Here is a 24,163-nt window from a genome sequence, read left to right as displayed (position 1 = left end):
CTGGCATATAAAATAATGGTTTTTTAAAAAATACTATTATATTTTGATGAATATGGATATATTTCCAAGTAAAGTGTTGTTGGAAGAAGTAAAATATTGACTGCAGGGAAAGTTCTGTTGCTGAACAGTTGGTGTAGCATTTTGAGACACACAAATTAACTGATGTATCTTTCTTCTGTGGCTGTGGGAAACATCCACCCCAACCGCCCTTCCTTTTTTTTTTTTGAGACGGAATCTCGCTCTGTCACCCAGGCTGGAGTGCAGTGGCGCGATCTCGACTCACTGCAAGCTCCGCCTCCCGGGTTCACGCCATTCTCCTGCCTCAGCCTCCTGAGTAGCTGGGACTACAGGCGCCTGCCACCACGGCCACCACGCCCGGCTAATTTGCTGTATTTTTTTAGTACAGATGGGGTTTCACCGTGTTAGCCAGGATGGTCTCGATCTCCTGACCTCGTGATCCGCCTGCCTTGGCCTCCCAAAGTGCTGGGATTACAGGCGTCAGCCACCGCGCCCGGCCCCCAACTGCCCTTCTTAGGTGGCCAGCTCACTCTGGGTATCCTGTAGGTCTGGGTAAATCGACTCTACGGGAAGGTAAGAGGGTATCTTCTACTTGGGTTCCGGAGGGCAGTGGAATTGCCTGTAAAGCAGGAGGAAGGGATAGAAGATGGGACAAAGATGAAAGGAGGAGTGTGGTTTGGCCCCTGGGGGACAAATCTGGATTTTCTAGAGACTAGGAGAGGCGGTGGGGCTTGCAGTTTCTGTCAGTGATGGAGATCTCTGGGGACTTGCACATGGCTCTGTGGGTACCGGTGGGCAGACAAACACTTGGTGCAGAGGACACTGAAGCACCACCCAGGGTCCTGCTGGGCAGTCAGGCCCAGAGAGGGCAGACCCTGGGGAGCTGCTGGTCTTTAGGATACCCTGCGGGTCCGAGCAAGACATCCTAATGACAGTCACCAATGGGCTGCTGCCCAGGGCCTCTTCTGCCGCTGTCCTGACCTAGAATCCTACAACCTTTCAAGGAAGGAGAACGGGAGCCACCACACACACACAGAGGTCGGCTTTCCTCTAGGGATCCTGGGAACCAGATTGGCTTTCATTTACAAACCGCAGAACAGTTACAGAAGCAAAAGAAGGTAGTTATGACTGGATCTGAGGACATCTTGCCTGAATTGAATTTCCAGCTCTGTCACTTGCTAATAGAAGCCCCTCACAGGGTCTCCGCTGGGCACACTAAATGAGTGATACATGGAAACTCTTCAGAGAGCACCTGGCATGTGTATGTTATCTATCACCTCTTGAACCTCGATATCTTGGAGATGTCGTAGCGGCCACACTACATCCTCTGCAGTTTGCGATGGCTGACGTTTGACCCTTTGCCTAAGTCCTCATATCGAAGGCTAGATTAAGGGGAGGGAGGGCAGGAACATACTCTAAATAGAAGTGCTCCCCCGGGGACTGGGCGGCCCAGCCTGCTCCAGCAGCCGGGAAGGTCTTCCTGCCACAATGACGGCAGCGAGTGGCGTCCGGCCTCGGAGGGACTGAGGGCACTTCTCTGGTATAAGCACTGGCGTCCAACGCCAGGCGCAGCAAAATCGCTGCAAACTCTGAGTCCAGAGAGGTCCAGGTCCTCCTGGGTTTCTTTTTATTTTAATTTTTTTGCCAGGGAGAGTTCTGGCGCTCCTTCAATCCGGGGGAGCCTGCGAGTCTGAGCTAGGAGATGGGCGTGGGCAGGCGTGGGTAGCACCATCGAGGCCCTGGCCACCTGCCGGGTGCTGGGTAGTCTGGAAGAGTCTAGAGCCCGGTCTCCGCCTCCCGGCGCCCCACCCTGGACCCCTCCTCCACGCGGGTCCCGCCCCACGGTGGGCGTGGCTTCCAGGGGACGGGGCCGGGGAGGGTCTGCGAACGAGTAACGTCCCGCAGGCGAGGCAAGGCGGGGCGGAGCGCGGGAGGCCGGTTGGGAGGCGCACATCCGGCGGTTACCGGGTACTTCATAAAGCCGCTCTCGCCGCTGGCTGTCGCGGCGTTTTGCCTCCGCAGCAGCTCTGGGCTCTTCTCAGCTGCGGGAGCAGCTGCTCCAATGCCCCAGAGTGGCCATGGGCGCCCCGCACTGGTGGGACCAGCTGCAGGCTGGCAGCTCGGAGGTGGACTGGTGCGAGGACAACTACACCATCGTGCCTGCTATCGCCGAGTTCTACAACACGGTGCGGGGCGCGGGAGCGGGGAAGGCAGGCGGGCCAGCGGGAGGGGGCTGTTCCCGCGCCGCTGCGTCTGGAAGCTGGACGTGGGTCTCTGCGCGTATCTGGGGGCATTCTCTCCAGGGGCTGAGTCAGTCCACACCCCCTCCTCGGCGCACTCTTTTCGGTTCTCCATCTGTCCTCCTCTTCTGTCCCCATTCTCGACAGCTGGGCTTATCTTCCTCCTGCTGTCATTTGTTTTGTGATGGTCCTATTGTCTTGTTTGGCCCCCACGCGTCCAGGAACCAGGGGTCTGTGTCAGCCCATTCTCCTTGTTTGGGTCAGTTGGGGGCGGTGAACCTGCCGGGACAAGTCTCTTCCTCCCCTGGGATCTCTGTGGCGTGACGCACTTGGGTCGCATTGTGCATTTTTGCCCTGAATACCTGCTCTCGGAGTGCTGGGAAGAGCACGCCCCCGGCAGGTCCCCGCGGCTGGGGTCACTCCCACCAGGCAGACTTGCCCCACCCCCAAGAACATGCCTATAATGGTCGAGTTATTTTTGGTCAGAATCAAGTTAATTACTACTCGGTTTTTTTTTCTTGCCTTTAGTGTCCTGTCTTGTGCAAGCCGCTAATTCAACTCCCCCAGGACTGTGCTTTCTCCAGTTCTGAAGTCTGAGGGATGAAAGGAAAGTTTGGGAGTGATAATGTGCGGGTTTTGGATTTGCCTAGGTCCCTAGATAAGGGTGAGCAGAAACTTCCCCATTGCAGAATCCTCTGTGTTTTTAGTTCTTGTAGGGAAGGGTTGCACTGGAACAGGAAATGCCTCTTATTTTGTGTATGTCCATGGCTCAGAATCCTGGTACAGAATGTGAGACTTTGCGTGGTCATTTCTGTGGCTTATCTTTTCACCGCCCAAACAAGGAAAACAGGAACTCCTGGTTTGGGTCATTGTGAATTTGAGGTTGTTGTTTAGGACTTTTCCTTTTGGATTTGCTAGAGAGAATGTCTTCGGCAGGAGTCAGGTGCTTACTGCCTGCAGGAATCTCAGATGATCTAGTCCCTGTCCTTTTATTCATCTGATGAGAAAACTGGGCTCTTGAGGAGGGAGCTTGTCATGCTCACATTTCTGGCATGGCTGGGGCCACAGTCCAGAAGTCTGGGCTCTTCCTTCTCGCAGTGCTGAAATCCATGGCTGGCTTCCACACAAACACTACTGCTTCTTTTTTTATGATTAGGTTGGTTCCTTAAGAAAACCTAAGGCTGGGCGTTGTGGCTCACGCCTTTATTCCTAGCACTTTGGGAGGCCAAGGCAGGTGGATCGCTTGAATCCAGGAGTTCGAGACCAACCTGGGCAACATGGCGAAACCTCATCTCTACAAAAAAATACAAAAATTAGCTGGACATGTAGCACACACCTGTCGTCCCAGCTACTTGGGAAGCTGAGGTGGGAGGATCTCCTGAGCCCGGGAATTGAAGGCTGCAATGAACCGAGATCGCGCCACTCCACTCCAGCCTGGGCAACAGGGTCTCAAAGAAAACCTGGCCCTCTGATGACCACAGATACTGTGAAAGACAGTGGAAGTGGCCATGACTTATCTATTGCATAACCTCCCAGAGCATGCTGTCAGGGGTAAATAGTTGCACATAGAGGATGGGCTGGAGTAGTTCTGGGTAATTTTAATAAGGAGAAACACCAGTGGTAACACAAGCTGTCCTTTTGTAAATAAAGAATATAGTGAAAGAGTAAGGATTTCACCAGAGTTCAAGAAGAAAAGACAGCTTGATGACAGGTTCTCACACACTTAGCAAGGTTATTATCTGTGAAGTCTGGGGTCTACAGAGAGGGTCAAGCTTGGTTATTTTGGCCAAAAAAGCTAGTGTATGGCTTCTCTGAGTCTGTCTTGAAAAGTGTCATAGGGCTGGATGAAAGGGAGAGTTTGTCTTTACTTTTAATTTAGTCCCATTGGAGCTGTTACTCTATGTAGTGAGTGCTAAAGTCTTTTTCAGAAACAAACTGTTGATCTTCAGCTGCAGTGTCTGGCTGATGAGCCCAGCTGGCCCATCTGACAAATTTTATTCCTTGGAATACTCATAAACCACAAAATTTGCTCTGGCAAAGCAGAGAGCGTAAGGTGTCAGAGAATAAGGTCATTGCCTAACTTTGTTAAGTGTAGTCCAAAGAATTTAGCAAAAAACGTTTCTTCCCCTCTGTTGCTATTTTTAAATTTTTTTTTTGAGACAGTCTTGCTCTGTTCCAGGCTTGAGTGCTGTGGTGCAATCTTGGCTCACTGTGACCTCCACCTTCCAGGTTCAAGCGATCCTCCCAAAGTGCTGGGATTACAGGCGTGAGTCACCACGCCCGGCCTTCTTCCCCTGTGTTCTTACATACTACTTATATTTTGATGCTTATCACAGGACATTCCCATGCTTATCTTACTCCTGTGTTGAGAAAGACAGTGGACTGTTATGTGGTGATAAATATCGTCTTAAATCCTCATAATAAGGCAACAGGTCTAATTACCCAGCTTATAGGAAACTAATAATCATTACCAGTTTTGAGAAAAAGTTGGAGGAATTGACAATGTTAAATCAGGAGAAGACTGGGAGAGGGATCTAGAACCTTCTTAATGGGTCTTAGGGGTAGCACATCACTACTACACCTTCAGATACTACTGTCTACCATTACTTATTTGCTATGTGTTGAAGCTCTGCTGGGTACTCTATACTCACCCTAGACAATGGGTGCTATTTATTATATCCATTTGATAAAGATGGAAATTAGGGCCTAGAGAGTTTATGTAACTTGCTGTGGTCAAGAGCGTAGCACAGCTGAAGTCAGAAGTTGGTCCATTTGACTCTACCAAGAGAGTTATCTTGAAGCTATAAGTGCCACTGTAACTAACTTAGATTTATCTATTTGGCATATAATAGATATTTATTATTTAGTCATTCCATAACTTAAAACTCCTGTCTTGGGATCATTTTATCTCTAGGATAGAACTCATACTTTTTGATAGGAAAAATGTTTATTTAAAGTAGTTTGTAAAATTACTGTTTATTGTAAAAGTAATATGATCATGGTAAAAAATTTAGAGTATATAAGTTGTAGAGTGAAAAATACCCTTCTGTATCTTTCTAGATATTTTCTAGGCATATAAAAAGCACATGTATCTGTGTGTGCATATAAAATACACATGTATAAGGCTGGGGGCAGTGGCTCACGCCTGTAATCTCAGCACTTTGGGAGGCCGAGGCAGGCAGATCATTTGAGGTCAGGAGTTTGAGACCAACCTGGCCAACATGGTGAAACCTCATCTCTGCTAAAAGTACAAAAAAATCAGCTGGTTGTGGTGGCGCGTGCCTGTAGTCCCCGCTACTCAGGAGACTGAGGCAGAAGAATCGCTTGAACCTGGGAGGTGGAGGTTGCAGTAAGCTGAGATTGCGCCACTGCACACTCTAGCCTGGGCAACAGAGCGAGACTCTGTCTCAAAAAAAAAAAAAAAAAAAAAGCATGTATGGCATAATCACGAATACTTGAAGTTTTTTTCCAAGATGGTACTGTGTAAACTCTTATGTACCTTGCGTTTTTCACTTAATATGTCTTGGAGATATTTCCATATCAGCTCATATAGTGCTCTCTTCCTGTTTATAATGTTTATACAGTACTCCCTTTAATGGATTGATCATAATTTATTTATCTAATCAATCCTTATTGATGGACATTTCATATAGTTTCTGTTTTATTGTTTTCATTTTGGTTTTTGAACAGTGATTCAGTAAATATCCTCATTCATGCATCTGGATGTACTTTTGCAAGCACTAATCTTAGATGGGGATTGCTGTGTCAAGGAGGATATTCACTTTAAATGCTGATAATTACTGTGAAATGGCACACTAAAGAGAGTGCACTGATTTGACTTCTACTGACAATGTTTGGGCATACAAAACATTTTGCTTTGGCCTCTGCAAATCTCTGTTACCTCAAATTGTATCATCCTTTGCTTCAGCCAAGCTTAATATCTCTTCCACGAACATGTAATTTCCTTGCATAGCCTTTTACTTGTGCACATTTTATACTATTTCTTCTGTATACAAATTTTATTGAATTGAGTTCCTTTTTATGTTTTAAGACTTAAGACCCCCTGGCTGGGCACGGTGGCTCACGCCTGTAATCCCAGCACTTGGGAGGCTGAGGTGGGAGGATCACTTGAGGTCAGGAGTTTGAGACCAGCCTGGCCAACACGACGAAACCCCATCTCTACCAAAAATACAAAAAACTAGCCAAGTGTGGGGGTGTGTGCCTGTAGTCCCAGCTACTAGGGAGGATGAGGCAGGAGAATTGCTTGAACCTGGGAGGTGGAGGTTGCAGTGAGCCGAGATCAGGCCACTGCACTCCAGCCTGGGCGACAGAGCAAGATTCCATCTTAAGAAAAAAAAAAAAAAGAAAATATTTAAGGCCCCAGTCACATAGACCTAGCCACTTTGGAGAAAAGCTGGGTCTGCCTTTTACCGGAGCTTGGCCTTTGGGGACTCTTTTGCTCAGCAGGGACTTGAGGACAGAAGAAAGTCAACTGATGGCTGAAAAGAATCTTGAAGCAAAATACATGCATAAAATCAGCTTATGATCTGTCACTTCCTGCTCTGTCCCCAGTCATCAAGATAAGTAGAGCTCTCGTTATATGCCAAGTCCTAAGTCCCGCTCTCTTTAGGCTGAATCTATCGGTCGATCCATCAATCTGAGCATTTACTGGGCAACAACTGTGTGCTTATTACAGAGACCAGCTCTGTAAATAGTCATCTGGGTGGTAAGGGCTATGATAGAGGTGTGTACAAGCCGCCGAGGGTGTTATTAGTACTGTGCAGGGGATTGATGTACTGTGAGGATAGGATGCTGGTTTTTGCAAGAAGACTTCTGAATAGACTCGTCCTGGGTTTTTGCCTGAGACTTTTCTGATTTTAAAACTGAACGTCCCATGCCTTGGGAAGCCCCCTCAGTCCCAGGCAAACCACGACAGTTGGTCATCCCAGGGGCAGAAGTAAAACAATGGAATGGGTAGTTAGGAATCAGCACACAATTAAGATGGACAGGCAATCTACTCAGCCAGGGTAAAAGTCCTCAGCCATTTATGAATCTGCTGTCCAGAATATGTACAGCCTGTTGTTTTGTCTTTATTTACCCTCTGTCTGGAAAGTGCACATTCAGATGCATCAGGATGAGACTGCAGTATGTTCATGAGATTATTTTGTAGCAAATGTTATGTGGAAAGTCATAGAATGAAGAACTTTCTAAGGAAATAATACCTTTTAAAAATTGTGGGCTAGGCGCAGTGGCTCACGCCTCTAATCCTAGTACTTTAGGAGGCTGAGGCTGGCAGATCACTTGAGCCCAGGCTGAGGCTGGCAGATCACTTGAGACCAGCCTGAGCCACATGGCAAAACCCTACCCTGTCTCTACAAAAAATGTGAAAATTAGCTGGACAAGATGGCACATGCCTGTGGTCCCAGCTACTCAGCAGGCTGAGATCAAGGCTGCAGTGAGCTGTGAGCATGCTATGATCTAACAATAGGCTTTAAAATGTACCCCTTGAGAGGCGGAGCATGCAGTGAGCCGAGATCGCACCACTGCACTCCAACCTGGGTGTCAGAGCGAGACTCCGCCTCAAAAAAAAAAAAATGTAGCCCTTGAGTGAACTATTCTACAATTTCAGCGACCAATACAATTTTGAGGGATACATCTCAATAGAGATGGAGCCATGAGTCCATTTTTAAACCATGGCTGATTTGCTTTTTTGTATTTCTTTTGGTGTTCCTTCATCTTTTTGTCTTGGGGAAAGTCTCCCACTAATTTGTTCTTTTCCTTTCCATATATTGATGTCTTTAAAAGGTACAGTGGGGGCCAGCCAGCCTTGGTAGATGGGCTAGGCAGAAGCAATAATGTAATTTCAGTATTATTTGAAGCATATGGCAAAATAGTGCTTCTAAATGGTGCTTCTAATATGCACATTTAAAGAAACTGTTTGGGCCACGTGTGGTGGCTTATGCCTGTAATCCCAGCACTTTGGGAGGCTGAGGTGGGCTGATCACTTGAGGTCAGGAGTTCAAGACCAGCCTGGCCAACATGGTGAAACCTCATCTCTACTAAAAATACAAAAAATTAGATGGGCGTGATGGCACTCGCCTGTAGTCCCAGCTACTTGAGGGGAGGCTGAATCAGGAGAATCGCTTGAACCTGGGAGGCGGAGGTTGCAGTTAGCCAAGATTTCGCCACTATACTCCAGCCTGGGCGACAGAATGAGACTCCATCTCAATAAATAAATAAATAAATAAACAAACAAATAAATAAATAAAAATTAAAAATTAAAAAAAGAAAATGTTTGACATATCATAATTTTGCTGTAGGTGTGATAAATGACTTCATGCCTTTCAAATAATATATAAATATATTTAAAAGTGATGAGTGTGTCCATTGCTGGTGGAAATATAACCCAAGAAAGCCATTGCGGGACAGCTTGGGAGTAGATAGTTGCACTTAGCAGAAGCAAGGTAGATTGAGAGGACTTGAGGCACTAAAGATCTTCTGGGGTAAAAATTGCAATGCATTATATTTCTCGACATTATAAGTGGGACTGTAAATTGGTGCTCCTTCCACTGGAAAATGGCTAAACTGCTGCCATCTGCCTCACTTACAGCAAGTGAGCTAAATCTATATTATCTAGGATGAAAAGGTTTGCAGGGCATATTGTTGAAGGAGAAAAGGAAGCTGCACGATGGGAATGTTAACAATATGTGATATATACGTACCTATTCATGTAAATGTGAAGAAAATGAGGACAGTGGTTATCTCTGGGGAAGAGGCTAGAAAGGAAACTTTATTCCTTTTTTTTTTTTTACAAGAACACATTCATGTGTATGAAGGGAGAAAGATCAGGTTTTAAGTTACCTATGGTATAACAATTCCATTTTTTTTCTCCTCTTTCTTCACGCCCTTGATCCGCCTTCATCTCCTCCTTCTCCCCAATCATCTCCTTTTCTTCCTTTTATTGCTAGTTTAACAAGAGGAAAGCCACGTTTACATCAAAGCCAAGAAACTGGTCATATGTGCACAGTGTGTAATGCACAGTGGGTGATGCGATTCACAGTTTTTAGATGCTAGTGGAGGAGTTAAGCCAAGGAGGTCAGAATGTGGTTAGATGAGTTGGGGTTGAAAATCAGCTGGGAGCAGTGGAAGGAGCCGGGCTCTGTGCAGATTGGCTCTCTGACTTGAGCCAGCCCTGGAGCCTTTCAGGGCCCTCAGCTATATCCCTTTGTAAAACAAGGGATGGTTTTTATTTATTTTTATTTTTTATTTTATTATATTTTATTTTTTTGAGACTCTTGTCGCCCAGGCTGGAGTGCAATGGTGTGATCTTGGCTTACTGGGACCTCCGCCTCCCAGGTCCAAGTGATTCTCCTGCCTTAGCCTCCCGAGTAGGTGGGATTACAGGCGCCTGCCATCATGCCCAGCTAATTTTTTTTTTTTTTTGTACTTTTAGTAGAGACAGGGTTTTGCCATGTTGGCCAGGCTGGTCTCAAACTCCTGACTTCAGGTGATCCACCTGCCTCAGCCTCCCAAAATGCTGGGATTACAGGCGTGAGCCACCCATGCCCCACCTAAGGGATGGTTTTTAAGATCCTTCTTAAAATAATCCTTTTTTAAAAGACCCTCTTAAGGATCTTTGATTCTTAAATGATTCCACTGAAAGTTAAGTCAGATTATGTCTGTTTGCAGATGACATGATTGTATGTTTAGAAAATCCCATCATCTCAGCCCAAAAACTCCTTAAGCTGATAAGCAACTCCAGCAAAGTCTCAGGATACAAAATCATTGTGCAAAAATCACAAGCATTCCTATACACCAATAATAGAGAGGCAAATCACAAGTGAACTCCCATTCACAATTGCTACAAAGAGAATAAAATACCTAGGAATACAACTTACAAAGGATATGAAGGACCTCTTCAAGGAGAACTACAAACCACTGCTCAAGGAAATAAGAGAGGACACAAACAAATGGAAGAATATTCCATGCTCATGGAAAGGAAGAATCAATATCATGAAAATGGCCATACTGCCCAAGGTAATTTATAGATTCAGTGCTATCCCCATCAAGCTACCATTACCTTTCTTCACAGAATTAGAAACAACTACTTTAAATTTCATATGGAAACAAAAAAGCCCACATTGCCAAGGCATTCCTAAGCCAAAAGAACAAAGCTGGAGGCATCATGCTACCTGACTTCATACTACAAGGCTACAGTAACCAAAACAGCATGGTACTTGTACCAAAATAGATATGTAGACCAATGGAACAGAACAGAGGCCTCAGAAATAACGTCACACATCTACAACCATCTGATCTTTGACAAACCTGACAAAAACAAGCAATGGGGAAAGGATTCCCTATTAATAAATGGTGTTAGGAAAACTAGCTAGCCATAATCAGAAAACTGAAACTTCCTTACACCTTCCTTACACCTTATACAAAAATTAACTCAAGATGAATTAAAGACTTAAACGTAAGACCTAAAACCATAAAAACCCTAGAAGAAAACCTAGGCCATACCATTCAGGACATACGCGTGGGCAGAGACTTCTAAAACACCAAGAGCAATGGGAACAAAAGCCAAAATTGACAAATGAGATCTAATTAAACTAAAGAGCTTCTGCACAGCAAAAAAAACTATCATCAGGTTGAACAGTTAACCTATAGAATAGGAGAAAATTTTTGCTATCTATCCATCTGACAAAGGGCTAATATCCAGAATCTACAAGGAACTTAAACAAATTTACAAGAAAAAAAACAACCCCATCAAAAAGTGGGCAAAGAATATGAACAGACACTTCTCAAAAGAAGACATTTATTTGGCCTCCAAACATATGAAAAAGAGCTCATCATCAGTGGTCATTAGAGAAATGCAAATCAAAACCACAATGAGATACCATCTCATGCCAGTTAGAATGGCGATCATTAAAAAGTCAGGAAACAACAGATGCTAGAGAGGATGTGGAGAAATAGGAACACTTTTACACTGTTGGTGGGAGTGTAAATTAGTTCAACCATTGTGGAAGACAGTGTGGCGATTCCTCAAGGATCTGGAACTAGAAATACCATTTGACCCAGCAATCCCATTACTAGGTGTATACCCAAAGGATTATAAATCATTCTACTATAAAGACACATGCACAAGTATGTTTATTGCGGCACTGTTCACAATAGCAAAGACTTGGAACCAACCCAAATGCCCATCAGTGATAGACTGGATAAAGAAAATGTGGCACATACACACCATGGAATACTATGCAGCCATAAAAAAGGATGAGTTCACGTCCTTTGCAGGGACATGGATGAAGCTGGAAACCATTATTCTCAGCAAACTAACACAGGAACAGAAAACCAAACACTGTATGTTCTCACTGATAAGTGGGAGTGGAATGAGAACACATGGACACAGGGAGGGAAACATCACACACCAGGGCCTTTTGAGGGGTAGAGGGCTAGGGGAGGGATAGCATTAGGAGAAATACCTAATGTAGATGATGGGTTGATGGGTGCAGTAAACCACTATGGCACGTGTATAGCTATGTAACAAACCTGCACATTCTGCACATATATCCCAGAACTTAAAGTGTAATTAAAAAAAAAAAAAGAAAGAAAGTTAAGGGCTTTGATCATAACAATGAATAAAAGCCTACTGCTGGCCGGGTGCGGTGGCCCATGCCTGTAATCCCAGCACTTTGGGAGGCCGAGGAGAGTGGATCACCTGAGGTCAGCAGTTCCAGACCAGCCTGACCAACATGGTGAAACCCCATCTCTACTATAAAAATAGAAAAAATTAGCTGGGCATGGTGGCTCATGCCTGTAATCCCAGCTACTTGGAAGGCTGAGGCAGGAGAATTGCTTGAACCAAGGAGGCGGAGGTTGCAGTGAGCCGAGATCGCACCATTGCACTCCAGCCTGGGCAACAAGAGCGAAACTCCATCTCAAAACAAAACAAAACAAAACAATACAAAACAAAACAAAACAAAACAAAACCTACTGCTTATACAGTATAGTACTTAGATCCTTGTCCTGATTCCTCCATGCCTGCTTCTTGGGAAATGAAAATTGACCACATTTCTTTTTTCTTTTTTTCTTTTCATTGATCTAAGAAAAATTGGCCACATTTCTCAGACTGGTGACTGTATACCACCTTGGACGTCTCAGACAACTTGTCCATATTCTTACCCAAGGTCACTAGTCGCACATAGCACTCCTATGTGGGAAAGTGAGAAAGATCCGCAACAAAGTGAACCAACTAAAGGTTGAGCATGGGGGCTCACACCTGTAATCCCAGCACTGTTAAAGGCTGAGGCTGGTGGATCACTTGAGGTCAGGAGTTGAAGACCAGCCTGGCCAACGTGGTGAAACTCTGTCTCTACTAAAAATACAAAAATTAGCCAGGAGTGGCAGGCGCCTGTAATCCCAGCTACTTTGGATTCAAGGAGAATCGCTTGAAGCCAGGAGGCGGACATTACAGTTAGCTGAGATTGCGCTGTTGCACTCCAGCCTGGACTAGTGACAGAGTGAGACTCCATCTCAAAACAAAGCAAAACAAAAACAAAATAAACCAACTAGAAAAAGGTACCCCTTTCTCCATAATGATACAGCCCCACTTAGGTATTTCAGACCTGGATCTTAACCAAAGGTAACAGCTCTGCTCCCATTCTGCCCCTGACCAAGGATCTTTTTCTCTTCCTTTGACTTGCATTTCTCTCCCACCCATCTTTCTCCCCTTTCTAAAAAGTGTCATGCTTACCCGCTGTCCTCCCCAGATGGTGGCAGAGGCAGGCATTGGTCCTTGAAGTTGCCAGTCCTCACTTGCCCTATGCCTCAAGCTCTGGAGTTTGCTGAAGCATTCTATTTAGTTGTGTACCAGTGTGGTATCTTAGGTCTGGGAAAGCTCTTTGGCCCTGCTGACTTCAGTTCTGTTCAGGTGCCCACCATCATGGTTCTTTGAGACGTCCTCTAAGTGACCATTGTGTATTGTCCAACATGAGTAACCACTCTTTTCTTCTGAAAGCCCTGTGCCCTTGGCTTTGCACAGTTCATCGACCCTATCCACCTATTTTTGAATGTGATTTTTGTTTGTATTTAGTCCAGGACCCCTCCCACCCCATCCCGATGGGTGTTACTCATGTAGACTTAGCTGTCATCTTCACATTCGACATACTTCTTCTGTGTGCTCAGTCCTGTACAAGGAGCCCCTCACTCCATAATTAGAGATGAGACTTAAAAGCTGAATGTTCCTACCGCTTCATACCTTCTAAAATAGCTTAATTTAAAAACAAAAGAATATAACAAGTGTTGGCAAGGGTGTGAGAAATTGGAACACTGTACGTTGCTGATGGGAATATAAAAATGCTGCTGTGGGAAAATGTTTGGTGGTTCCTTAAAAAGTTAAAAATGGAATTAGTACACTAGCTAGTGCCTTAGTCCGTTCATGCTGCTATAACAAAAGATCTTAGACTAGGTAATTTATAATAACAGAAATTCATTTCTTACAGTTCTAGAGGCTGGAAGGTCCAAGATCAAGGTGGCAGCAGGTTGGGGGTCTGGCAAGGGCTCCCTGCTTCAAAGACGGAGTATATGCTACACCCTCACATGGTGGGAAGGGTGAATACCTCCATCAGACCTCTGTTAGAAGAGCACTAATCCAATTTAACACCTCCAAAGGCCTCACCTCTTAGTACAGTTGTGTGATGGGGATATGTTCTGAGAAATGTATTGTCAGGAGATTTTTGTCATTCTATAACATTATAGACCATACTTACACAAATCTAGATGGTATAGCTTTGTACACACCCAGGCCATATGGTATGGCCTGTTGCTCATAGGCTATAAACCTGTACAACATGTTACTGTACTGGACCCTGTAGGCAACTGTAAGACAACAGTAAATATTTGTGTATTTAAGCATATCTAAACCTGGAAAAGTATCAGGAAAAATGTGGCATAAAAGCTCCATTATAATATGGGTCCACTGTCATATGTGTGGCTCATTGTTGACTGAAATGTCATTATGTGGCAAATAATGATACTATCACATTGATGATTAAGTTTTAACATATGAATTTTGTGTGTGGGGGTGACACATTCAGACCATAGTACCCAACAACAATTAATGTATGAATAGACGAACTAAATATAGTATATCCTTTCAATGGAATGTTATTCAACCATAAAAAAGAATAAGTTACTGGTATATGCTGTAATATGGATGAACCTTAAAAACATTATGCTAAGTGAAAAAATAAGTTAGATACAAAAGGACATATATTGTATGATTCCATTTATGTTACGTGAAATATTTAGAATAGATAAAATCATGAAGACAAAAGGCAGATTGGTGAATGCCAGGGGCTGAGGGAGGGAGAAATGAGGAGTGACTGCTTAATGAGAATAGCATTTCTTTTTGGGGTGATGAAAACATTTTGGAACTAGATAGAGGTGATGGTTGCCCATTATGAAATGTACTAAATGCCACTGAATTGTACACTTTAAAATGGTTAGTTTTATGGTATGTGAATTTTACCTCAATTTTTTAAAGTTCAGAAAAAAAAAAGCTATGAGTCTGTGAAACAAACCCCAAAATCAACCAAACAAAAAGTAAGTTAAAAAAATTAGGGATGAGGTTCCAGTATGACAGTCACTGGCCACATTTAGTTGGCTGTTGAGCACAGGAAATGTGCCTAGTCCAAACTGAGGCGTGTTGTGAGTGTGAAATTTACACTGATTTTCAAGGCTTTGGTATGAACAAAATAATGTAAACTAGGCTGGACGCGGTGACTCATGCCTATAATCCCAGCATTTTGGGAGGGTGAGGCAGGAGGATTGCTTGAGGCCAGGAGTGAGATCAGCCTGGGCAACATAGTGAGACCACCATCTCTACCAAAAAAAAAATAATAATAATAATAAATAAAGCCAGGCATGGTGGTGCATGCCTGTAATCCTAGCTATTCAAGAGGCTGAGGCAGGAGGCTCCCTTAAGCCTGGAAGTAGGAGGCTGCAGCGAGCTGATCCCACCACTGCACTCTAGCCTGGTTGACAGAGTAATACCCTGTCTCTAAGAAAAAAAAAGTAAACTATCTCATTAATGATATTTAATAGTGATTACATGTTCAAATGACAATATTTTGAATACATTGCATTAAATAAGATAGATTATTAAAATTTTTAAAAAGTTGAATGCCCATGGAGACATAACAGAGAGGCTTAAATCCCTACCAAAGTCTGCAAGATAAAATGATAGCATTTTAAAGCTGGGAAGAAACTTTCAAATATAATCTTTACTTAAAAATAGGTTTTGGTTAGGATGAGAAAGCTGACAAAGGGCGACTAAGGGGGAAACTAGAAAGAGTCCTTGCTTTGTGTAGGCCCAGGGGAAAAGGCTGGCCTGGCTGGGGAGGATTATTGGGAGCTGGACAATATCTAGTCTTTTTTACGCCTTCATTAAACTTTTTTTTTTTTTAACCATTATTTAATACAGACCTTATCTTTAAAAACACAAAAGCAGGCAGGCGCAGTGGCTCATGCCTATAATCCCAGAACTTTGGGAGGCCTGAGACGAGTGGATCACCTGAGGTCAGGAGTTCAAGACCAGCCTGGCCAACATGGTGAAACCCCGTCTCTACTAAAAATACAAAAATTAGCTGGGTGTGGTGGTGAGCGCCTGTAATCCCAGCTACTCGGGAGGCTGAGGCAGGAGAATCGCTTGAACCTGGGAGGCAGAAGTTGCAGTGAGCTGAGACTGCACCAAAGAACTCCAGCCTGGGCTATAAGAAAGAAACTCTGTCTCAAAAAAAAAAAAAGTAAATGGAGCCAGGCATGGTGGCATGTGCCTAGTTCCAGCTACTTGGGAGGCTGTGGTGGGAGGATCACTTCAGTCCAGCCTGGACAACATAGCTAGACCATGTCTCTTGAAAAAAGATTATGAAAAAAAATAAGTGCAAGTAAATTAGAATGATTCATAATTAACCTTGCAGTAAGAATTACTGGTAATTCTTATTTAATTCTTAGTTAATAAGAATAAGAAAGGAGCTTGGGCAGCGTCCATAGACTGCAGTGTTTTTATAGCTGCTCCTAGGATCAAAGAAGCAGCAGGGAGCCCCTTAAATGGTCATTTAAAAAGCTTTAAGTTCTCCGTATTGTATATCTGTAGTCAAAAAAAGTGTCAGAGGCTGGGTGTGGTGGCTTATGCCTGCAATCCCAGCACGTTGGGAGGCTGAGGCAGGCAGATCGCCTGAGGTTGGGGGTTCCGAGACCAGCCTGGCCAACATGGTGAAACCTCATCTTACTAAAAATACGAAAATGAGCCAGGCATGGTGGTGGGTGCCTGTAATCCCAGCTACTCAGGAGGCTGAGGCAGGGGAGTTGCTTGAACTCGGGAGGTAGAGGTTGCAGTGAGCCAAGATCGTACCACTGCATTTCAGCCTTCCAGCCTGGGTGACAGAGTGAGACTCCATCTCAAAGAAAAAGGAAAAAGAAAAAGTGCAAGAGCTTAAACGAGATGTGTGACCACATTTATCCCAGTTTGCAAGGACATACTTGGAAGAGGCCACTTTATTTTTTGCCCTTTTTACTTAATACTCATCTCTCTGTTTTACATTTTTTTTCCTGCAGATCAGCAATGTCTTATTTTTCATTTTACCGCCCATCTGCATGTGCTTGTTTCGTCAGTATGCAACATGCTTCAATAGCGGCATCTACTTAATCTGGACTCTTTTGGTTGTAGTGGGTAAGTGGAGTCATTTGGGAACATGTACTTAATGGGGTGGTGGGGGGAGGGTAGAAGGAATTCCACACACTTCCTCTCCCCTTTGAACATAATGTTTTGTAAACTAAAGTCACTCTGAGGTCTTAGCAAACTTTTTTTTCCCACTTGCTTGAATGCAGGCTTGATAACAAGGTTGGCATTACTATCACTTGCGTGCATTTGAGACTTCATTTGTGTAGTAGCTATTGGGGCTATGCCAGTGCAATTTTCTGAACGTCTGAAGAAAGGTGAAACAATTGAACTCTGGGGAGACTGGTTTCTAATGGACTAAAATTAAAGAAAAAAATGTAGATGTTTGATCCCTCATTGTTTTGTGAAATACTTGTCTCATTTCCATTTCCTCCCACAGGCAGGCTGGGAATTCTTAACAGTGAGGGAATGTTGACTTTTATTTACTGCCTCTTCCCAGAAAGGCTCAGTGGATGAAGACAGAATGTGTTTAACTGTGGAATTGTTAAAGTTCTGATGTGCTGATATTTGGGCCCTAGTTGAAATCCTCTTTCTAGACTGGAGGCATGCATGCTTGGGTGGTGTGAGTTTCTTTCTTCAGTTTCTTTTTTCAGAGAGAGAGTGATCTGGTGACTGTGATAACCGTTGGTGAAAGGACTATCCTTAAGCAGTGTATTGAATTTGTGTCTTTTCTGTGGTGACCTTTTTTTATTGGTTGTAATTGATTCTAGGAATTGGATCCGTCTACTTCCATGCAACCCTTAGTTTCCTGGGTCAGATGCTTGATGAACTTGCAGTCCTTTGGGTTCTGATGTGTGCTTTGGCCATGTGGTTCCCCAGAAGGTATCTACCAAAGATCTTTCGGAATGACCGGTAAGCTTGCACTAAACATTTTTGCATTTACCACTAGGTGCAGTACTCAATATAACAATGTATATATGAAGAAAAATAGGACATGATTGAGCTCAGCCTAGTGATGAGCTTATCATATACTTGTTCAATATCTACTGATTGTTTTTATGATCTGACAATATAAGTAAACTGACAGATTAAAGAGAGAATTTTAATAATGCAGAGTGCATCACCTCTCTGTACCCGAAGTACCTCACCTCTCTGTACCCAGTGGTTTAAGAATTAGCAAGAGTGGAAAGACCTTCAGTGGGGGTGACATTACTGAATGGTTATTCAATACTCTTTGATTTTCTGCTAGAACATTTCCTTGAGACTAATCCAACTCCACTAGTTTTATACATCTGAAGTAGAATCCAGACTGATGAACTGGTTCTTGGAGCTACAGATACTGTAGTTTTCAAGTTGCCTTTTTTTTTGCTTCCGATGAGAGCTGGGCACCTGTGTGCGTGTGTGTGTGCGCACACACACACACACACTCATATACTGTATATATGTTCAAACTGGAAACCCAGAATTTCAGGAAGGGATGCATTTTAATAGCCATTGTGTTAGGGTTATACAGGTATTCATGCAGCAAATATTTTTGAACACTTATATTTTACTATGCATTTTTCTAGGCACTGGAATATCACAGTAAACAAAACAGCGGAGTCTTCCTCTAATGAGCTTACACTGAAGTTGGGGAGATTACAAATCAACAAACAAACAAGTAAATAATATAATATTAGGATATTTTAGGTACTGTGATGAAAAGTGAAGCTGATAAGGGTATAGTGGTGACTTAGGGTGCTGATTTAGAGTTTGGTCAGAGAAAGTCTTTCTGAGGAGCTGTGTGAGGTTTGTTACTATCTAGAGGCATAGAGGAGATTCAGCCCAATAAAGATGAGAAACGCTTCTGGTACACATTACCCACATTTTCTGTAGGACACTGTTTTGTCAAAATATACATATATGACTAAATAGTCTGAAACTATGGATTCAGTGAAGCAAACGTTATGTGCCCATGGAAGAGTTATACCAGGAAAAGAAAATAATTCATTACAGTTTTACTGGCACTCTGAAAAGGAACAGGAGCTGTGAAGCTGCTGAGGACTAAGGCTGCTATCTGTGGACTCAAATGGAGAAGCGTCTATGAAAAATGCTGGCTGCAAGGGGCACATTAATTCTATGTGTGATATCCTAATTTTAGAATGAATGAACTAAACTCTTTCTGAGTATGTTTTTGTATTAGCACAAAAATGCCTGGGAGGTGAGGACACCTAACTACAGCCATTGGCTGTTCTTGGGCATTGCCAGCAGAGAGGAACAGCCGCTTTTACCTTTCATCTGAACTGGTTGACTTTTTTTTTTTTTTAACAAAATTAACACATTAATCTCTTTCTTTCTTTCTCTTTCTTTCTTTCTTTCCTTCCTTCTTTCTTTCTTTTTCTTTCTTTCTCTCTGTCTTTGTTTCTGTCTTTCTGTCTTTCTCCCTCTCTTTCTCTCTCTCTTTCTCTCTCTTCCCTTCCCTTCCCCTCCTTTCCCCTCCCTTCCCCTCCCTTCCCCTTCCCTTTCCCCTTCCCCTCCTGTCTTGAAAGGTACCCACCAGTCACCGCGATGCTATCTGTAAACCTGGTGTACGTTAGTTTGAGAGCTGAGGAATCGCTTTTCTCAGATATCTTATTTTTCAAGTCTGAGTAAGAAATTGAAGAAATGGGAATAAACGTTTTGTGTGTTTGTGACATTCTTGAGGCCTGGGTTGAAATTCCAAGGGACAGTTTTTAATGTATTCCTTATAGAAAACCTTTTTTTTCTTTTCTTTTCTTGATTCTTGGAGGTAGGGGGAAAGTTGTTTGAGCAGGAAAGAAGAAAATGGGGTGATGACATTGGTAGTTAAAGCTTACCAACGTTAATAATGAAAACAGAGCCAGTTGGGGTGGTGCATGCCTGTAGTCCCAGACACTCAGAAAGCTGAGGCAGGAAGATGTCTTGAGCCCAGCCTGGGCAACACAGTGAAACCCCATTAAAAAAATAGAAAAAAAATAATGAAAACATATTGTGAGGCAGAGTTGTCTGTGACTGTTGGGACTTTTTCATCACCAGCAGCCTACAGCATTTCTCTGGGGAAGATGTGAAGATATAGCCACTCTGTCCTCCTTTGGAGGCACTGGGTACCATATGTGTATATATCCCTGGCTTTGGAAACAATCTGGGTTTGAATCCTAGCTTTACAACTTGCAAACTGTATGACTTGTCTTGACTCTTTCTATTTCCCTATCTGTAAAATTAGGTAAACAATAGTGTTCATCTTTAAGACGATCCTGTAGGGCACTTAGCATAATACTAAGCAACATGGAGAGGGCTCAGTCAAAGTTAGCTCTCCTGACTGCCTGGGTGGGGCATGGAGAGGAGAGTTCTGCCTAGCATTTCTGAGATATGCATACAAATCGATGGAGATAATGGACATTGACAATTTTAATGAGCAAAGAAATAAAAGGTACATGTTAAGGGAAAAGTAAATAAGGATTTCAACTGTATTTGCACATCTTCAATTTTCCATTGACCAGGGAGGGCAAGAAGGCCAAGCCCCTTTGCTTGTACTTCACTCCCCATGACGTGGGATAGGTGGCAGCTCTGCAGTGGAAGTGGCAGACCAGACCAAAAAATTCATGTCAAAACCAGGATTTCTGTAGATCAGGGATTTCCGGTTTTTCTGCCTGAACTTACCAAATAGAAACATTTATCTCCTTTTCTTTCTTTCTGCCTTCCCTCCCTCCCCCCTCCCACTCCCTCCCTCCTTCCTTTATTTTCTCTTCTCTTCTCTTCTCTTCTCTTTTCTTTTCTTTTCTCTGAGATGGACTCTCTGTCGCCCAGGCTGGAGTGCTGTGGTGGGATCTGGGCTCACTGCAAACTCCACCTCCTGGGTTCACGCCATTCTCCTGCCTCAGCCTCCCAAGTAGCTGGGACTACAGGCACCCGCCACCACGCCCGGCTAATTTTTTGTATTTTTAGTAGAGATGGGGTTTCACCATGTTAGCCAGGATGGTCTCGATCTCCTGACCTCGTGATCCGCCCACCTCGGCCTCCCAAAGTGCTGGGATTACAGGCATGAGCCACCACGCCCTTCCTTTCATTTCCTTTCCTTTCCTTTCTTTTCCTTTTTCCTTTTTCCTTCCCTTTCCTTCCCTTTCCTTCTCTCTCTTTCTCTTTCTTTTCTTTTCTTTTTTTCTTGATCTAGACTTTGCTGGAATATTCTTTTTTGTTTCATTTTGTTTTTTTTTTTTTTTAGACAGAGTTTCACTCTTATTGCCCAGGCTGGAGTGCAATAGTACGATCTTGGCCCGCTGCAACCTCTGCCTCCCAGGTTCAAGTGATTCTCCTGCCTCAGCCTCCTGAGTCACTGGGATTCCAGGTGCATGCCACCACATGTGGCTAATTTTTGTATTTTTAGTAGAGATGGGGTTTTGCCATGTTGGCCAGGCTGGTCTTGTACTCCTCACCTCAGGTGATCTGCCTGCCTTGGCCTCCCAAAGTGCTGGGATTACGGGTGTGAGCCACCGCGTCTGGCCTTTGCTGGAATATTCTAAACATACATTGAAAATAGTTTTTATGTGAGATTTTTGGAGAAGAGACAGTAGAGTGTGGTGGCTAAGTAAGTTTGGATCAGACAGCATGGCTTTGAATAACAATTAACTTAAAAAAAAAGGCTCTGGGACCCTGTTTTGCTTGTCTGTAAAGTGGAGATGACAAAAGTATCTTACTGATGGGATCAGAAATACATGGGAAAATTACATAAGTCATATAGTACAATGGCTCACACAGAGTAAAGACTCAGTAGGTTCTAGTGGTTATTATGAATGGCTTATGGACAAGTGGGTTTTTTTTTTTTTTTTTTTGAGATGAAGTCTTGCTCTGTTGCCCAGGCTAGAGAGCAGTGGTACGATCTTGGCTCACTACAACCTCTGCCTCCTGGGTTCAAACGATTCTCCTGCGTCAGCCTCCCAAGTAGCTGGAATTACAGGCACTTGCCACCATGCCCAGCTAATTTTTGTATTTTTAGTAGAGACAGGGTTTCACCAGGTTGGCCAGGTTGGTCTCGAACTCCTGACCTCATGATCCGCTCGCCTCGGCCTCCCAAAGTGCTGGGATTACAGGCATGAGCCACTGCGCCTGGCCTGAATTTTTTATTGGTATATAATAGTTGTACATATTTTATATAGGGAAATTATTAATGTTCATTATGTCAATAGGATATAAATGTTGGGTTTATAGAAAAAAATTTTCTTTCATCTTGCCTAAAATGTCCTGAGACTCTTTAGGACATATACTCAATTGCTGATGGTTATTAATAATTTTTAGAGTTTTTATTTTGAGAAAAAAATGAGAACAAGGAACTATTATAGGCTAATTGTATCTACTTTTTTTGTTTTGTTTTTTGGAGACAGGATCTCACTCTGTTGCCCAGGCTGGAGTGTGGTGGCACAGTCACGGCTCACTGCAACCTCTGCCTCCTACGCTCAAGTGATCCTCCTACCTCAGCCTTCCAAGTGGCCAGGACCACAGCTGCCTGTCACTGCACCTGGCTAATTTTTGTATTTTTTGTAGAGACAAGGTTTTATCATGTTGCCCAGGCTGGTCTCAAACTCCTGGGCTCAAGAGATACTCCCACCTTGGCCTCCCAAAGTTCTGGGATAACAGGCATGAGCCACTGTGCCCAACCTTGTATCCACTTCTTAAATAATTTATTCTGCTATAGTTTTTATGATTTTATCTTCAGATAAAATCCACTTTATTTTTTGAAACTTGAATAGCAAGGGAGCAGTCTGGGATCTGCCCGCCCTGCTAACATTCTTGCTGGATGAGTTGAGGCTGGAATCTTAAACTCTCTGGATCTTAGTGCTTTTGTTATAAAATAACGGTGAACTAGCTCTCTGAGGTCCCTTTCATGACCAAATGCTATATTACTGTGACTGTCAAGGGCTGGCTGTTGTAAATAGATTATGTTTTGGTAGCTTATAGCAGTGGATCTTAACCAGGGACATTTCCAATTCTTATGAGACATTTAGAAAGCTTGTGGACATGTTTTTGGTGGTCATTACGATGGGAGGTTTTATCATCTATAAATTTCATTTCATTTCAGAAATGAAATGAAATTACCACTGCTTTAAAGAGAAGCCAATGATAGTGGTTTTCAAGCCTATACCCTGTGTCCCTTTTTACTGTGTAAAAAAGCCAATGATAGTGGTTTTCAAGTCTGAAAACAAAGTTTTACTTTGGTAAAAAGGGACACTGGCTATAGGCTTGAAAACCACTGCTTTAAAGGGTAGTAAATGATAACAGTAACAGCTTTACTATAAAAATATTTTGATGATGGTACTGGGTTGTTAGATTTTGGATTAGAGAATACAGGAAGCAGTGGTGCTAAGGGTTTCCTGACCTTGTGTTTCAGTGTGAGACCCTAATGGGCTGGAAAGTTGGAAACAGGACCAGAGGCTGTCATCAATCACAGTTTAGAGAAACACCCTGTTGGGGCCTCTTACTCCTGGATATTTCTAGCTCTCTTGTACCCAGGGCCTCTGTTGACTCTGGGGTCTGCTGGGCTGGCTGACTGGCTGGCTTTCTGCTGGCCACACGGCCTCTGTTTACTTCTCCCGGCTGCTTGTGTTCACAGGATGTCCTCGTTGGCCAGCACATTCCTGTACACCTTCTGGACTTGACGTGGGGAGGCATCTGCAGATGGCCTCCCTAAAGAAAGCATGTTTTGCAGCTGGGTGCAGTAGCTCACGCCTGTAATCTCAGCACTTTGGGAGGCCGAGGCAGGTGGATCACCTGAGGTCAGGAGTTTGAGACTAGCCTGGCCAGCATGGTGAAACCCCATCTCTACTAAAAATACATAAATTAGCTTAGGGTGGTGGCAGGTGCCTGTAATCCCAGCTACTCGGGAGGCTGAGGCAGGAGAATCGCTTGAACCCAGGAGGCGGAGGTTTCAGTGAGCTGAGATCGTGCCACTGCTCTCCAGCCTGGGTGACAGAGTGAGACTCTGTCTCAAAAAAAAAAAAAACAAAAAAACCAAAAAACAAAAAAACCCAACAAAACCAAACAACAACAACAAAAACCCATGTTTTTCAAGCTTACTGCCTTTAAACCATTTGGCAGTACTCTGTGGAGCCTTTGGTGATTGCAACAGCAGCTCAGTTACGTTTTCCCTGAGAGTATGATATCAACAACAATAATATTATTTAAAGTAGTATTTATTTTTAAAATGATGGTAAGGATAACAGTAATAATGAAT

General features: G+C 43.6%; 1 protein-coding gene across 9 annotated transcripts in view; it reads left to right on the top strand.

The window, feature by feature from the left end:
• The first annotated feature begins 231 nt into the window (after positions 1-231).
• The window catches only part of ACER2 (alkaline ceramidase 2), a 49,293-nt gene continuing 25,361 nt past the window's right edge, over positions 232-24,163 (top strand). For 6 of the 9 annotated variants that reach the window (XR_010123474.1, XM_063650518.1, XM_054502078.1 and 3 more), the window contains exons 1-3: positions 232-2,204; positions 16,878-16,992; positions 17,712-17,853. Coding sequence is in view for 6 of the 9 variants with exons in the window: in XM_063650518.1 (XP_063506588.1) it covers positions 2,097-2,204; positions 16,878-16,992; positions 17,712-17,853 (365 nt within the window). In the remaining 3 variants the exon portion in view is untranslated. Of the gene's footprint in view, positions 2,205-16,877; positions 16,993-17,711; positions 17,854-18,509; positions 18,602-21,160; positions 21,284-24,163 lie in introns of those variants that run through there. The other 3 variants (XM_054502080.1, XM_063650516.1, XM_063650517.1) reach the window with 3 other exon arrangements.

This window comes from Pongo pygmaeus, chromosome 13, assembly GCF_028885625.2.
Source record: "Pongo pygmaeus isolate AG05252 chromosome 13, NHGRI_mPonPyg2-v2.0_pri, whole genome shotgun sequence".
Classification (NCBI taxonomy): domain Eukaryota; kingdom Metazoa; phylum Chordata; class Mammalia; order Primates; family Hominidae; genus Pongo; species Pongo pygmaeus.
The sequence above is the reverse complement of the archived record's forward strand: the minus strand, read 5'-3'. Positions and strand labels throughout refer to the sequence as shown.